Raw genomic sequence first — 18,254 nt, forward strand, 5'->3', positions numbered from 1 at the left:
TGTAGTTAATTTTAAGAAACTCGTTTAGTTTTCCAAATTGATTACTTAGAAGGTTTAAGGGAGAAATGGAATCCATAAAAAAGTATACTATGAGCATAGTGGAAAAAGACATAGTGTACATAACTTTATCCAAAGGAAGGTGCCACATTAAATTTTGTTTGTAAATAGAAAAAAAAAAAAAAATCAAAATTCATTATATCTGCGCTTTGATCGAAAGCTATGATAAAATACTGTGATTTTTAAAAAATTAAAATCAATTGCTCTGAAATTACATCTAAGAACTCTTAGATTGTCTAATATCCATTGAGCTATAAACACTCAAGTTTGACTACATTACTTATATGTAATCATCTACATACAACTGTTTCGCTGTATCACAGCTCATCAGTGCGGCTAGACTAGCATTAATCCATAGCGAAGGATTGAACCTACAACCATCCAGTTGATAGTCGGTGGTTCTAACCTCTGGCCCATGGGATTGGTGCTCGCAAACAACCTCATCGAATGCCCATTTGTAGATATCCACCCACCGCTTGTGCTTGACCCGTTTGTTTATTTACAAACGCTAATTAATATATACATGTGTGTGTGTGAAGCTCTTTGTTGTAAATAAACAACTTGAGCACTTTAAAAGTAATAGTAAAATGTTTATGTAAAAGACATAAAAGATCATTTGTAGGCACCGATCCCATGAGCCAGAAGGTAGAACTGCTGACTACGAACTGGATAGTTGTAAGTTCGATCTCTGGCTCAGGCTGGTGCTAGTCTTACTGCACCAATGAGCAATGATACAGACAGTCTGCCTGTGGATTGTTGCATAGGGGACATTCATATTGATGAGGGGAGAGAGATAGAAGACATACAGTTTAGTCTGTTGTTTCTTATGACATGTATCGTAGAAGAGGGTTAGAGAGAGGAGAGACGCATTTATACAGTTCTGTAGATTCTTAACATAGCGACTGAGAGAGGGTGATCAGTTGTTTTAACACAAGAGGAGACTGTCATTACTTATGATAGAGAGAGGGGGACACATTACTTAAGGTGGGTTATACAAAGTTCATTAAAGATGATTACACATTACCTTTAATTGTTGAATGACGACACGAAGACGACAGTTACAAAAATATGAGATGTTCTTTTATTCCATTTGACCGGTCGAAATGATGATGACATGATTAAAACTCTCTCCCTCGCTTCCAAAGGGACCCTCCTCTGACCATGTCTCCTATCTTCGTCTCCGACTCTAGCTCCTATATTGAGTGGCCCTGTCAGTGGGGCATTAGAATACGCCGACTGCCCTCCTGCAGAGGGTAAAAGTCCCTCAATGGGGGTCCTGGATATGACCTTAAACTATAGCCGATGGTGAGGCCCCAGCTTGCGAGCTCTGGGGAGTGTGGAGCCACCCTTTAATTGCCATTGCTCCCAGGTCCACTCTGACCCGGAGTGGTAGTACCTGTTAGGGTCCCAACTATGGGTTAAATAGAAACTGACTTGCAAAAAACAAATATACTCTATTAAAAAAAAATTTTCTTCAAAATCACCGGATTCGGCATTAAATAACCTGAAAAGGGTTGATATGCCGTAAAACAGAAACAACCAACCAACCTGTATTGAGAATTTATTTCTGTCATGATGTCATGTATGTCCAAAAACGTGATCGACCCACGTTGCCTGAACATGCGTGCTTCGCACATGTTTCCAAACCATTTCTGCAGACAAAGAATTCTTACTAACCTATTTTTCAACCTAACCTATTTTTCAACATATTTAAATTGCATTGTTATTAATTTTCTAGCTGGCCTTATTTTAATTCAGTTTTCATAAAAAGAATTGAACAATCAAAATTCCTTTTCCAACAACGTCTCTAAACTATTTTATGTGAAACTGAACAATGCCAGGTTCCTTTCTGAATCTATTTCTGAACCTTGCTTACAAGGTTCGAATCTCGGTCTATCTAATGTTTTTCTTAATTGCAAGAAAAAGGTTCTTTTCTTTTAACAGGATGACACACACGCACACACATATATTTATATATTTTAACCCAAGGAAGGTGCAGCGTTGAATCTTTTTGGTATATAAATAAAAATAAAAAAGATCAAAGTCTATGAAAATGATTAATCGATTCCAGGTGTTAATGCTTTCTGAAAAAAAAATTATTGAAGTAAAACGGTCATAGACGAACGGTTGCAAAAAATGTAACTCTTCAAACTGTTGAATCAAAACAATGATCTGGACAGTTTTTAGCCGTGATTTTTGTCATGCTTTGTTGGAAATTGTTTAAGATTTTTATGCATGGAAATTTTTTTTTTTTTTAATACCTGCATTTAATAAAAATTTTTTTTTTTTTTTAAATCTTGCTCTATTTCCCATCATTTTTCTTGTGTCATAGTTGAGAACAGTATGTAAAAAGAAATGGACGATGCTCCACTCTATAATAAAGAGATGTGTGTACAGCTATGACAAGAGAATATGCTTATCATTGTTTTGACTCTCGAGTATGTATCTGACACTTAATCAATCAAGAACCACATCACTCTATATAAAAGCATATAAGATATTGATTGATATGTACTCGACAGGTAAAATAATGAAAAGAATATTCTCATATCATAGTCTTAGTGATAAGACGATTACAATAGAATGATTTCTAGACTTTAGTTTTATTGGTAGTTCAAAAGCAACGGATATTTATTTTATCATTACTACCAGCAGTGGAAAATTTTGCTTTCAACAAAATCAAAGGAAAATAACGTTTTTGGCATTGGAAAATCAACACAAATTTTTCTGAAACCCACAAAACTTCTCATTTTTCTAATTCAGGTAAATTGTCCCAACATTCGTATGTGTATATGTGTTTGTGTGTGTGTGTGTGTGTGTGTGTGTGTGTGTTTTAAATCCTATAAACTGTTTCATGAACAACTGATGTTCCCTGACATCATATTAGGACAAGTGTAGAAGCACACTAATATGTAAATATAATGATTGCAAGATATTGACTTTAGCAAAATAAATTTCCAATGAAGGTTTATATATATATATATATGCATATATATATATAAGTACTTCATTTACTCACATAAAATTAATATATGAAAGTATAAATTTATGCGTAAACTTGAAGTATTTACTTCAAAAGTGCTCAATATGTAGGTAGAGCTAGTTAGTAAGTTATAAAATATATATGGCGGTTAAGCTATACTGAATATTCCACAGTCCATCCACTCTAGGACTCTTCAGGCATATGCGCATAAGCCTGAAGAGTCCTAGAGTGGATGAAACGCGGAATATTCAGTGTAGCTTTATCGCCATATATATTTTATAACTTATATATATAGTTTTATAGGCTGAAAAAAACTTCAAGACTTAATATATATGGTTATGTGTGTGACCATCCTTGAGAAATTTTCTCAGGTTTTGTGTTCAAGGACAGAATACACACACACAAAAAAAACAAAAAAACTCTGGGAGGTACCTGTGCGTGATATTCTTTACAGCAGAATTGAGCTTGCACAACACACAATCCGTTTTTAAAATTTTATTTTATTTAGTGAAGTATAGAGTCCCATGGAACATTAAAGGAAACAATTGATCCATACCCAACTCTCAGGGTTTTACTCAAAGTGTAGCATCTTTTAGATAAGTTGCCTTCATACAGCTTAGAGGCCCTATTTACCCTGTTAGAAGTTTGGTTATGGGTTCCATCATCAGATGAACTGCATTTACAATGGATAAGGAGCCCCCATCCACTCCATAGATATATATACAGTCCCGCCAAAAAGAAAGTCTATACTTGTCATTTTTTTTCCAAAAGCGCAGATTTTAGCTAAATTGAATGTAACTGTTTAAACAAATTATACCTCATTTGATTTGCCTTTTATTCTTCTATAATTTTACTTGTTTATATTTGACTTTTAATTGAAATATCTAAGTGTGAACGTCAATTTAAAAGATTAGCTTCCAGTTGAGAAGACAAAAGGAAACTCAGCACTAACAAATGAGCTAAAAACCAGCTTAAAATATCCACCTTTTAGCATCTCTAATTGTAATTGTTGTTCCTAGGTTAGAAAACATAACATTTAGTCCATATAGCTAGAATCTCTCTTAGTGATCGTCAGGAGCTCATAAATCTCCACTTTTCTGGTTTATCTAATTGAGAAATTGGTTTCAGATTGAAATGTGATGAGAAAATGGTACGGATGATTGAAAAAGGCACCAAGACATCGGCAGTATTCGTGATGCCCCTAAATCTCATTGTGCTAGAGTTACTTTTACAGACAATGCTCTCAAGATCCGCAGCCTCAGAAATAGATTTGAAACCACTTCCCAAGTCCAACAACAGTGTAATCTTGTTAAAAAGTGCTCTCTTCTACGGCTAAAAACAGATTGAAGAAATTTAATTTGCAAGGCTGTGTTCCAAGACGCAAGCCAATAATTTCTGTAAAGAACAGCAACTGCCGTCTGCACTTCATCAGATGCAACGAAGATCATGACTCTTCATATTGGTTGAAAGTGATATTTAGTGATGAAGGCAAGTTCAATAGACTAAGCAGTAATGGTATATAGTATGTCCATTCAAAGAAGGCTGAAGAATTTAATCCTAGATTCCGATTTTCATTGATGCAACGTGGTGGAGATTCAGTTTTAATGTGGAGCATAATTATCACCAATGGTCCAGGGCCTATAGATCGCTTGCAAGTTCAAATTAATTCGACCAAATACATTGATATGTTGACTGGCAGTTTCTATCCTACTTTGGCTGGGATTTTGATGATAATCCCATCTTCATGAAGGACAGTGCTCCCATTTATACAGCTGGCAATGTTAAGAGGTTCCTTGAAGAGCATGATATTCTGTGTTTGGATTGGGCTGCAGAATCTCCAGACCTCAATCCTATTGAAAACGTATGGCATTACATCAAGCAACAGTTACGCAATGATAAAATTTCAAATCTGGAAGAACTTTGGACAAAAATTAAGTGGGACACCCTTTCACTGGAGTATTGCTGCTAACTAATTCAAGAGAATGCCCCAAAATTTCCAGGCTGTCAAATTGCAGAAGGGCAACGCTACTAAATAATAACTAGTTTATTTTTTGTTTCTGTTGTGTTTGTGTTGTATTAATGTTCTAAAGTTACATTTAAATAATTATTTTTCATTGTGCAGCGTTTCTTTTTGCTTTTTAGATTTGAAGTTATTTTTTAAATTGATGTGAAAACACTAGGATCATTCAATTAACTCAAATATGAACAGGTAAAATTATAGAGGAATAAAAAGCTAAACAAATAAGGTATAGGTTGTTTAAATAGTTACAGTCAATTGAGCTTAAGTTTGCGGTTTTTGAAAAAATGACAAATATGGACTTTTTGGCCGCAGTTTATTTATATATATATATATATATATATATATATATATATATACAAGTAAAACTGAAAATTTAAATATTCATAATGTTTCATATTTATTTCAAGACTTTTTCAAGGTGACATTGAAATAAAGACAAAATGATAGATATAATTATGATATGAGACTAAAAATGCAGCAAAGACATACTTTTGCCAACTTGTTAGTCATGAGTGAAACAATATTGTAATACATACCTTTTTAAAACAAATTACCAACAAAGAAAACTTGATCTTGGGAATTTTTTAAACTATTCTATTACACACTATATATATATATATATATATATATACATATATATATATATATATTTTTTTTTTTATTTTTACATACCTTATTGGATATATGTGCATACATTTATCTACTATTATAGAAAAGTAACTTTGTGAGTTTGTTCCCTATGGGCTCCAAAATGACTGGGCAGATTAAAAAAAAAATCTCACATGAATGTTATGTTCGAGAGTGTTCTTATGTAGGTTTTGGTATATAAATAAAAAAAGCATCAAAGTTTATGAAATGATCGATGGATTCCAGGTGTTAACGCTTTCTAAAAAGAAATATTAAAGTTAAAATGGTCATAGACGAACGGTTGCAAAAAAATGTAACTCTTCAAACTGTTGAAGCGAAACAATGATATGGGACAGTTTTTAACCGTGATTTTTTTGTGATGTTTTGTTGGAAATTGTTTAAGATTTTTATGCATGGGAATTTTTTTAAATACTTGCATTAAATAAAATTTTTTTTATTATTGCACTGTAATTCACATCATTTTTCTCATGTCATAGTTGAGAAAATGTCTGTAGGTAAAAAGAAATAGATAATGCTCCACTCTATAATAAAGAGAAATATATGTGTGGGTGTATATATATGTGTGTGTATATATATATATATATATATATATATATATATTCAGGTTTGAGGTGTTCAAAAGTCGGGACTAGTGAAAACAACAAGGTTGTTAGATAGTGCTCAATAAAAAGAGCAAAATATTTTTTTTATTATTTGAGGGTAAACAGTTACATATGGTCGCTACAAATAGCCATCTGTTTCAGTCAAAGAGACTGCCTCAGGCAACCCAGAACCTCTCGACACAAAAAGAAAAATGGGAAAGATTTTTTGGAGTTGAGAGGTTCTGGGTCGCCTGAGGAAGTCTCTTTGACTGAAACAGATGGCTATTTGTAGCGACCATATGTAACTGTTTACCCTCAAATAATAAAATATATATATTAGTGATGAGACGATTACAATAAAATGATCTATAGAATTTAATTTTATTGGTAGTTAAAGTCAATAAATATTTATTTGGTCATTTACTACCAGCAGTGGAAAATTTTGCTTCCAACAAAATCAAAAAAAAAAAAAAATAGGAGCTATTAGAAGAATCGTTTTTGGCATCAGAAAAGAGGCACAAATTTTTCGTATACTGATTCTGAGACTTGCAAAACTTCTGATTTTTCTGATTCAGAATAATCGTTCCAACATTTGTACGTGTATATGTGTTTTAAATCCCACAAACAGTGTTTCATGAATAACTCTTTGTCTGTGCCTAAACCTAAATGTAGATTCCATGAACAAAGCTTCTTTCTTAGAACTGCACGCCTGTGGAACTCTCTTCCATTTGCCTGCTTTCCAGCCGACTACAATCCGATTGTCTTCAAGTCCAACATAAACAAGTTCTTGATGAACCGTCCCCCTAAGTAATCCAATTTACAAAATTCTCACTACTTATGTTTACTAGGCTATAATCACATTGACTTATGTGTACCCATTAACCCTTATCCTTGAGTGGCCTCTGGGACTTGAGAAGTGGCGATTCCTGTATTGTAAAAAAAAAAAAGAAAAAAAAGCTGATGATCCCTGACATTAGGACAAGTGTAGATTTTTTTTTTTTTTCACAAATTCAGACGTTATTTTATATAAATACTAGCGTGGCATGGGTTCCCGGCGTTGCCCAGGTGTTTGGAGGTGTGTGTTGAGCCAAAAAAAAAAAGTGTTAGTAGGAAGGCAGGCTTGAACCTGTACCACGGAGGAGGAAAAGAACGGGGGGAAAAATGTAACATCTTTGCTGTTACAATTACCGCCAAACCGGAAGTGATGTAGGTTTAAATTAAGGCTAGACAATCGAAAAGAGATGATATTCAAAAATATTGAAAAAAGTCACCCTCTCCCTGTAGAAAAGTGCCCAGTTGAAAGTGAAGAAATTGTTTTTAGCCAATTTTTCGGTATTTGTCATCTGAAGGGTCAAGCTTCAAAATGATACTGATCTTGTGAAAATCCGTTGCCTCTGTCGAAAGTTTTAGGCAGACATGCAAACCTACATACATACATTTATATATTGGTAGCTCAAATTTTCGACCCAAACCGATTCAAAAGCTTGCCCTATCTCTGAATACCCTTTATAAAATTTTTTTTAGATGTTTAGACCAGAAATTATTTGAGTAATTTGGTAGACCGCAGAGGTCAAATATTTTTAAACTTTGACCCCTTAACATTTGTTTTGGTCTCAAATCAAGTTAAGTTAGATCCATATCCAAGGAACCTATATCTAAAATTTCAATTGTTTATACTAAAAATTGGCGGAGGTAGAGTTCTCAGAGGTGAAATCATCGAACTTTGACCTCCTTAACAGCCAAATTTCTGGCCAAAAATGGATTACAAATATTTTCCCAAATCTCCGTACCCTGGGAAATGCACACACACACACACACACACACTTTCATAGATATAGATTTAAAAACTGGCAAAGGATAATTTTGCTTCTGTCATTTTTCATTTAGGGTTGAGTTGGATTTGCATACATATTTATTCTTCGATAAACAGTTTCTGGAAGACAAACATAAAAGTGCTTATGAAAAAACAAAAGACATTAGTACTACATTAATGTAGGATTACATTATGATCCCAAATACAATCGATAAAGAACACCTGTTGCAAGGGTTATAGATAGAAATTTGCATGAATAATGGATAAATATTACTTATTTTGTTTTCGTTGTATTCAAGGATTTTATGCAACTACTACTAGAAAAAGACACTTGTGTTTGCGTTTGTCATCATCACGCAGTCCTTCACAGCTGAAGATGACTAGTCAGGGCCCTAGTGCTTTATGCTATTCTGTTGTAGCATTCCACGCTAAGTGTGAAAAGTTTCCCCACAAGTAGCACATGGGTAGTTATCAAGGTTGTGCCTTCGATAATGTTTTTGTTCAGACCTGGCCTTTATTTTTGCTTCTATTTCTGCCTCTCCTTTGTGAAGGATACTGCGGCAGCAACTTCAGTCTGCTGCAAGCTCTTCCCAATTTTTTGTGTTCATATACATTGCCTTTAAGTGACGTTTATCACATCCTTGTAGCAGAGTTTCTGGCCACCAATCTTTCTGTATCCATTTTGCAATTCTCCATACTCTAGGATTTTTGGGATGTGATTGTTTTCCATTCACGTCACATGTCAGTCCATCAGTTGTGTCATGGCGAGTATGGCTTCTATGCTATCCATGTTGGCTATGCTGAGTATTTCAACATTTGGTATAAGATCATTCCATTTAATTTTCATAATTTTTCTTAGGTGGTACTGTTGTATTGCTTCCATACATGTGGTCCCTGTACAGTGTGGAGGTTTCTGTTGAATATAATAGAGCAGGTAATGGGGTTTGTAAAGGATATTTATTTAAAGGTGGACAGCTTGGTCGGACCACAGACAAATGGCTTTGAAGGACTTGCCCAAAAGTGTCTAAGTTCCTTGGTGTCAATTTTATCCCAGATATTCTGCATGTACCTACATTAACTAGCAATACATATGAAAATATTGAAATAGTTTAAAATATTTTAATATTGGTATATATAAAAAGAGCTTGATGAGCTAAGAATGGATCTTTTTAAAATTTTTAAGATTCAATTAAAATTAGGGAAATTATGATTAGTTTTGTTTCACACTTTTGGATATTTTTCTTTCTTGAAGACAATGTGTTTCGTCATGTTTTTTGCACTACTTTTTCATATTGAGAAATTTTTTTGCTCACTATTAAATTATAAAAGAAAAACATTTTGCTAAAGCTAACAAATCGTTCACAAATTTTGAATGAATTTGATTTTTATTTTCAATAGCATTTCTTGTCTGAGGAACACATTTAGTTAAACTTTCCAGATTAAGACATTTATTCCTCAACTTCATTAGAAACTAAGCATTCCCTATAAATATTTAAATATTGATTTTTTGCACTTTTTTTTTATAATTGGGTAGATTAGTGTTAATTTGAGTTTTTTCTTTTTTTTTTTTTTTTTTTTTTTTACAACTGTACCCATCGTAGTATAAACACCCCCTACCTCATGTTAAGAACAGCTTTCAAACTAAACACTCCCATAACCTCAAAATCTGTTCTTAACATGGGGAGGTTGGGGTTGTTCATTCTGAAAGCTGTTCTTAACATGGGGAGGTTTGGAGTGTTTATACTACACTGGGTACTCTTGTGAAAAAAAAAAAAAAATAAATACCCCATTCGATTACAAAATTGTAAAAGATTATAAAAAATATTGAGCTGAGGGGTACTATTCACACACGTGAACAAACTAAATCATTTCATATTTTCGGTTGTTCAAAACAAAACACTTTAATTCACCATTAAAAACTAATGTAACGGATAAGTGTTTGCAAGCTACATATTTGCAAAGTTTATTTTCTTGTCTTTTCAACCATATAAATATTTTTACAATTTGACCAGAAATAAAACCAGACTGGTTGTGATTGCTTTAATTATATATTCTGATAACCGAATAACTCTAATTAAGCTAATTATGTTTTGATAACAAAATAGCTCTAACTAAACATGTAAAAGAACACTTTTTTTATATTCATATTTTAATTTTTTTTTTCTTTTTTTTTTTTTTTTAAATTCGTTCTAGAATAAAAAGTTAACAAAAAAAAAAAACATCTATTTACAGGCGTGGTGTTACTAATAGTATTGCTGCTGCTACAATTATTTATTTTTTTTTTTAAATTTTTTTTTCCGGGTATCAATATTTTAATTGATAGCTATCACCAGAGAAAACAACATACAATTATACTTTTAATGTATAAAAACAGTAAAAAGATTGATTATTTAACAGTGGGTGTATGAAGAAAATTAAAAAAAAAATTTTTTTTTCAATACTCGTCATGTTTAAGCCTTTTTGGATTCCGCGATTTATCAGAGAGGGACCTATGTTTTCAGTGGCATCATTGCGTCCGTTAGTCCAAACGATTGCCAGAAAACCATCCATTAGTTTTTCCTGAAATTTTGCCACAAATTCTATTTCATTAAATAAAGTAAAAAAAAAAAAATTTTTTGCTAAAATTTCCATTGCGTCCCCAGGGACTCAAAACTGCCCCAAAATGGGCAAAAAAAATTACACGTTTTGCCCCATAACTTTTGATCCATCCATTAGATTTTTCTGAAACTTAGCCAAAATATGGAGCCCATTGTTCTTTACATAAATCCAGCATGGGTGACCTTAGCAAAATTCTGGTTCGGGTCCCTGGGGATTTTTAGTGCTAAAAACGCTATTTCTTGTGGCTCTTTTTTTTCATATTTCTCAAACTTGATATGTCTGACTATATAGTGGGTTTTCACGGTGGTCAATTACAAAACCTTACTCAAAACGACGTTTTATGTTAACATTTTATCACTTTATTTGCTTAAAGCTCTTAAAATATATAATGGACATTATTATTCATTAATTCATTTAAAAGTATATTCATTTCCGAACAAAACGGTGGTATTTTGAGGACTTAAAGTGCTCTGGTTTTTAAAATATTCATATTTTAGAACCCGCTTTGAAATCTGTGATTATCCAAAGTCTGTGTGTATTGCTACTAGTGTTGGGACGATTAATCAGAATCAGGAATTGGAAAAATCGGAGCTTTTTGGGGTATTGGAATCAGGAAAATTTGAGCCTATTTTTCGATGCCAACCCGATTCCTTTAATTATCCATTTTATTTGATTTGATTTTTTTTTTTATAAATCATCTTCCACTGCTTGTAGCAATAATAAATATTTATTGATTTTAAACTTCCAGTGAGACTAAAATCTCTAGATCACACTCTCACAAGTGTTTTTACGTTTGAGGAAATACACACATTTAAGATGTTTTTACAGTAATCGGGACAAAATAACAATTTTATGGTACAATATTTAGAGATTTATAAAGAATCTGAATCGGGAATTTAGTACGGAATCAGTAATTGTATCAGAATCGGGGGGGGGGGGAAATATTGGAATCGTCCCATCACTAATTGCTACATTAACATTTTCTATAAAAGAGCTGCCCTCTCCCAGTCTCTCTGTTTTTATCTTTCTGACCTTCTATTGACATGCTCTTATAATCTCTTCAGTCGCTCAGTGACTGTGTTATTTGCACAAATCAGCAATGCATACTGACGATAACATATCTAGATTTAAATTTTTTTTTTTTTTTTTTTTTTTTTTAACCCCCCCAAACAAGGCAAATTGCCACTTTGGTGTAGGGGGCTACTATCAGGGGCAACAACTACTGGGGTACTATGTAGGGATTTGGGCAGCAAGATGTCGGTTCACGTTACACTTGAACTTCTGCACGTCAGTACTGTTGGGGAACCAGGGACCTGGAATGGAATTCCAAAGTCTAGCAGTTCTGGTGAAGAAACTATTGGAGTAGAAAGATCTTTTACATCTAGGGATCTCTACAGTGTGGGGGTGGGATTTAGCAGCCTGTCGGGTTTGTTGAGGGTGCTCACGTCATGGGGGCACAAGTGATTGCAGTTCATCAGAGCATTCACCACTAAAATACTTGTAGAAAAGGCAGAGGGATGCAACATTTCGTCGATGGGACTGAAGCTTAGATGCCAGTTCAGGGCCTATCAGGTTTGCGACTCTCTTTTGAACCTTGTCAAATGAATATATCTAGGGTTTCAGAGTTATCTAGATAAGGATTGGACTTGCATCTCTATGCTCATCTTGGTTGTTATGTTCACAAAATTTTGATATGCTGTAATCTCCGGCCTTTTTGAAGTTATGAACCTTCTTGTAGAACATGGGAATCTTTGTTTGGAACTGGGAACCCATACAGATTTGGGATTGTATTACTGTACACATAGATTCGAAAAAGTTATCAAAAAACAAGTATATAACAAATAAATGTCATCAAAGGGAAGATAAGTTACTTTTCTACCTAACTGGATAATTTTTTAGTGTTTTTATTTAATGTAATATGTTTATTCAGCTTGAAAAACCTAGTGTTTACCGATGTATTGGAAACAAGGCCGATAGCCATTAGTCGCGTGCTCTCGTGTAATGAATGAATACGTGAATGTAGGATTGACATGAAATTCTAAAATGACCGAAAAATGGGTTGAAATGACTTAAATAAAAAGTAAATGACTTAGAATGACTTTAAGGAACTTAAGGATGAAGTGAATGACCTTAAGAATGACTTGAATGCTTAAAAATAACTGGAATCTTTCAAAAACAACTTGAATGATCTGGAGAATGGCTTTGAGACTGACTGGTTGTAAAGTGGGTGATCATTTTACATTAAATTGATAAAGAAAAGTGATCCCCCACTTTATATCACATGTACAGCATGTAGTAAGAACAGATACTACACTTTGAGATATTAAATCTTTTATTCATGTTAAAAAATACAGTCAAAATTAACGAAGAACAAAAAACTTAGGTACATGGCCAACTCAAAAGGGGGGAATTTTGGGGGTCGTTGGTCATCCTTGTCACTCCAGAACTAAACAAAGTCAAAAGTTTCTCCCAGCTAGTATCTAAGAATAGCTTAAAAAGCTAAGAACAGCATCTATTAAGAACAGACCTTTTGATCTTAACCAAAGAGGCCAAGCACAAAAGTGTTATGGACCGACCAACTGCCGGAGTGACTTATAGTCGCTTGCACGCGACTAAAAATATACAAAATACTGTTAGAAACCCACCGAATATGTCAGCCTATGTCACAGTAACATATATTGAGCGAGTTTCTAACCGTATTTTGTGTAGTTTTTTTATTTTTAACTCATTTTCCCAAACTTACTGTGTTCAACATTAAAATGCTATTTTAAATTTTCCAATACATTGTTAAACACTGTTTTTCGAGCTGAATAAACATGTTACATTAAATAAACACACTAAAAAATTATCCAGTTAGGTAGAAAAGTAACTTATCTTACCTTTTTAATAACATTTATTTGTTATATATTCTCTTTTTGACGTTTTTGAATCTGTGTGTATAGTAATACAAACCCCAGAATTTAAAACTGAACCCTTTCCTCCAGAGGTGTGACATGGAGCCAAGTTTTGCTGCCGCATGTATGGCTTTAGCACAATCATAGTCTTTACCCAACGCTTGACAACAGACGACAATTTAATTTAGCCATCTGAATTGAGTCCTATTTCAAAGATTTTGGGTAGCATGATCTGGCCTTCACATGAAATGCATCCAAAGACCATTGCAGTTTGAAGGAAGTTTGCCTTCATTATGTGCAGTAATTTGTGCAGATTGTAAATACACTGCCTGTTCTGCACATTGTGCAACTCGTTCTGAGAACCTGAGCATTCCTGGTTCAACTGAGGATAGATTGTTCTCATTCTGTCAGCCTAGACTGTGTAGATGTGTTTATTTGCACTATTCGTTCAACATTCTCGCATTAATTTAAAGAATTCCTAGGTTTAAACAGATGCACATGAAAGTTTTTACCGATGATACTTGAAATGTTTGCCAGTATTCGTCTTCTGCTACGGGGTATCCGTTCTTTTCTTGATCCGTTCTCTTTATGCAACTTTTCAATGAGATACAAACTATTTACTAATTAAAAAACACAAACATAAAATTTGCTGTTACCTTCCTTGAATCTTGTGTATAGCAACTAAAATGTAAATATAAGGCTCATAATATGTGATGTGTAAATAACAAAATCCCGTTTTAAACATTAACTGTTTCATTTTCTTTTATATGGAAACTTCTTTAATGGATTTTTTTCTTTTTACTTGGACTTTTTTTTTTCTTTTTACACGGAACTTTTTTTTCTCTCTTTTTACTCGGACTTTTTTTTTTCTTTTTACTCATGTTTTTTTTCTTTTTACTCGTTTTTTTTCTTTTTACTCGTTTTTTTTTCTTTTTACTCGTTTTTTTTTTTTTTACTCGTTTTTTTTCTTTTTACTCGTTTTTTTTCTTTTTACTCGTTTTTTTTTCTTTTTACTCGTTTTTTTTCTTTTTACTCGTTTTTTTTCTTTTTACTCGTTTTTTTTTCTTTTTACTCGTTTTTTTTCTTTTTACTCATGTTTTTTTTCTTTTTACTCGTTTTTTTTCTTTTTACTCGTTTTTTTTTCTTTTTACTCGTTTTTTTTCTTTTTACTCGTTTTTTTTCTTTTTACTCATGTTTTTTTTCTTTTTACTCGTTTTTTTTCTTTTTACTCGTTTTTTTTTCTTTTTACTCGTTTTTTTTCTTTTTACTCGTTTTTTTTCTTTTTACTCGTTTTTTTTCTTTTTACTCGTTTTTTTTTCTTTTTACTCGTTTTTTTTCTTTTTACTCGTTTTTTTTCTTTTTACTCGTTTTTTTCTTTTTTATTCGTTTTTTTCTTTTTTATTCGTTTTTTCTTTTTTATTCGTTTTTTTCTTTTTTATTCGTTTTTTTCTTTTTTATTCGTTTTTTTCTTTTTTATTCGTTTTTTTTCTTTTTTACTCGTTTTCTTTTTTACTCGTTTTTTTTTTTATTCGTTTTTTCTTTTTTATTCGTTTTTTTTCTTTTTTATTCGTTTTTTATTCGTTATTTTTCTTTTTTATTCGTTTTTTTTCTTTTTTATTCGTTTTTTTTTCTTTTTTATTCGTTTTTTTTTCTTTTTTATTCGTTTTTTTTTTCTTTTTTATTCGTTTTTTTTCTTTTTTATTCGTTTTTTTACTTCGTTTTTTTTTCTTTTTTACTCAGAACTTTTTTTTTTACTCTGTCGACCTTTTTGAAAATTATTTTTAACCACTTTTCGATTAAGCGCAATAATTAAAGCAAGTACTAAATTTGGTAACAATGTGGACTTATATGCAATATATTCTTGGTGACTTTTTTTTTATAAACCTTTTGCTTTTTGTTATTTATAGACATTGCTCTTATTTCAAAAGTAACATTTTACCTTTTTTATTTTCAGTGGCATTTGCGAACTTTTCGGTGGGCTTGGATCGAAAGTAAGTAGACTAGATTTATTACTAGCTGCATTCTCAGTCTCAGACTGGCTATATAATACAGGGTGGTCACTAGAAAAGCGGGAAATTTGTCAAACAACGATTTTTACAAAGAATAATTTTTACAAAGTTTTTCAAAGACAAATGTTATACAGGGTGACTTCCAAAAAACGGGCCCAACTCTAATTATGCCCCTGTTTCTTAGTGTTTTATCCGAATTAAATGAAACTTTGGTCATTACTAGTTTATTATATTCAAAACACTAGGGTCTTTGGCCTTTTTTTTCTCCGTTGACTGTAAAATGCTCAGAAAAACAATTGAATGTCCTCTTTTTTTTTTCTTCTTTTTTTTTTTTTTTAGGTCACTCTGTATTATACTTATAAATACTCAAAATGTCGTCCGTGCAGTTCACTGCAGCGTCAAACAATGATTTATTTTTACAACACTCACACGGCACCGCTCAAAACATAGCAATCACGCATTTTATTCATTATCTAAGCTGACCTTCAAATTTCCCGCTTTTCTAGCGACCATCCTGTATGTTGGATTTTCTCCAAAATGTAATGAGTTTAAAATAATTGAAAACAATTAAAAATGCACCAAACATGTTATTTTTCTTTCCTTTGCAAAACTCCATCATGTTCTTCAAAGGCAAAAATAATTTTCGCCACTTGTACAGTTTAATCAAGACACTCAAAAATGAAAATATCGAAAAAAAGGTTATATTGCACGTATCCGTTTTGGACTGAAGATCTCCGAAAAAAATTTTCATTTAATTTGATCAAGTAGTTTTTATTTTACAGCAGAAAAACACGTTTTTATGAGACCGCGTTGAAGTCAGCCATTATGAAATTTGTTGAACACGCCATGGGGAGATAACTCCAGTTAAAGCGTCGAGACTCACTCCCCATCTTTATTGCTAGCTTTTATTCCTTAAAATTGAACCTTTTGCTCGGTATCATAAATTGTTTTAATGCCTTAATGAATCATGCTTCCTGGGCTGTTGGAAAACTGCTTCTGTTGTACCAGTATTCAAGAATTCTGGCGAAAGAACTGACCCATCAAATTATCGCCCCATTAGCCTTCTCCCACTTTTCGCCAAAATATTTGAGACCATAATTAACCAAGCTCTAGTCCGTCACCTTACAGATGCTAAACTTCTGACTGACAAACAATATGGATTTAGATAAGCCCGTTCCACAACAGACATCCTAACTGTAATCTCTGAACGTATATCCCGTTCACTGGACAAAGCGGGGGAGGGCAGAGCGGTAGATAGATATATCTAAGGCTTTTGACAGGGTATGGCATATGGGTCTCCTCAGGAAAATTAAATCATACGATATCACTGGTAGAATACTTAACATAATTAAATCCTTCTTAGATAAGAGAAAAATCCAGGTTGTCCTCGACGGTCGTACATCTAAACAGTGTGATATAAATGCGGGAGTGCCTCGGGTCTATCCTTGGACCTCTATTGTTCCTAATATTTATTAATGACCTTCCCGACAAAACTGCCTCTGAGATAGGTATATATGCTGATGACACCACCCTCTATAACAGGCATGACAAGAAAACAAATGAACACATAACTAAAGAAATGGCAAGAACACTAGAGGATGACTTCCAATCTGTAGTGGAATGGGGACAAAAATGGATGGTCACATTCAATGCTGCCAAGACTAAACTGGTTTCCTTCAATAATTACAAGAAACCTTCTCTCCCACTAATAGCAATGGCCAGTGACTCCCTGTCTGAGAATACATCTTTCAAACTGCTTGGCCTAACGTTCACAGGAAACAGGAGTTGGAACAATTATATTGAAAACATTGCCAGGGCCGCTGCAAAGAAGGTAGGCTCTCTCTACTGTGCTAGAAAACTACTGATACCTGAAAGTATCCTGTACCTCTATAAGGCCACCATTCGCCCATGTATGGAGTATTGCTGTCACATTTGGGCTCGTGCATCTGCTGCTAGTCTCTCGCTCCTAGACAAGGTTCAAAAGAGTCACCAATCTGATAGGATCGAACTGTCATCTAAGCTTCAGCCTCTGTCCCATCGACAAATGTTGCATCCCTCTGCCTGTTCTACAAGTATTTTAATGGTGAATGCTCTGACAAACTGCAAACACTTGTGCCCCCATGACGTAGACACCCTCGACAAACCCGACAGGCAGCTAAATCCCACCCCCACACAGTAGAGATCCCTAGATGTAGATCTTTCTACTCCAGTAGTTTCTTCCCCAGAACCGCTAGACTCTGGAATTCCATTCCAGGTCCCTGCTTCCCCAACTGTACTGACATGCAGAAGTTCAAGTGTAACGTGAACCAACATCTTGCTGCTCAAATCCCAATATAGTGCCCCAGTAGCTGCTGCCCCTGATAGTAGCCCCCTACACCACAGTGGCAATGTGCCTTGTTTGGGGTGAAAATGTAATAAAAAAAAAAAAAAAAAAAAAAAAATTACCAACTTCAAATGAACATATCTGGGGAAGTATTAAAAGTTAAGACCATTTTTTAATACGACAAATTGAAATCTTAAAATATCCAAGTCTCGGTCATTTGAGAAAGTTGCAAAAGCTCTAAATTTCCGCTTGGGAGCCAACTGTGGGATGGACACAGACCAGGATCAGTTGACGAACACGGCCTCACAGATGACTATGTAGTCATGGG

At 33.6% G+C, this 18,254-nt stretch overlaps 1 protein-coding gene across 1 annotated transcript in view; it reads left to right on the forward strand.

The window, feature by feature from the left end:
• Positions 1-18,254, forward strand: part of LOC145266522 (UDP-glucuronic acid decarboxylase 1-like) — a 143,522-nt gene that overhangs the window by 70,606 nt on the left and 54,662 nt on the right. The window contains exon 2 of the mRNA XM_080122278.1: positions 15,549-15,585. Within this exon, the coding sequence (XP_079978404.1) occupies positions 15,549-15,585 (37 nt within the window). The remainder of the gene's footprint in view (positions 1-15,548; positions 15,586-18,254) is intronic.

The sequence above is a fragment of the Euprymna scolopes genome, chromosome 41 (assembly GCF_053919585.1).
Source record: "Euprymna scolopes isolate OS-2025 chromosome 41, ASM5391958v1, whole genome shotgun sequence".
NCBI classification, from domain to species: Eukaryota; Metazoa; Mollusca; class Cephalopoda; order Sepiida; family Sepiolidae; genus Euprymna; species Euprymna scolopes.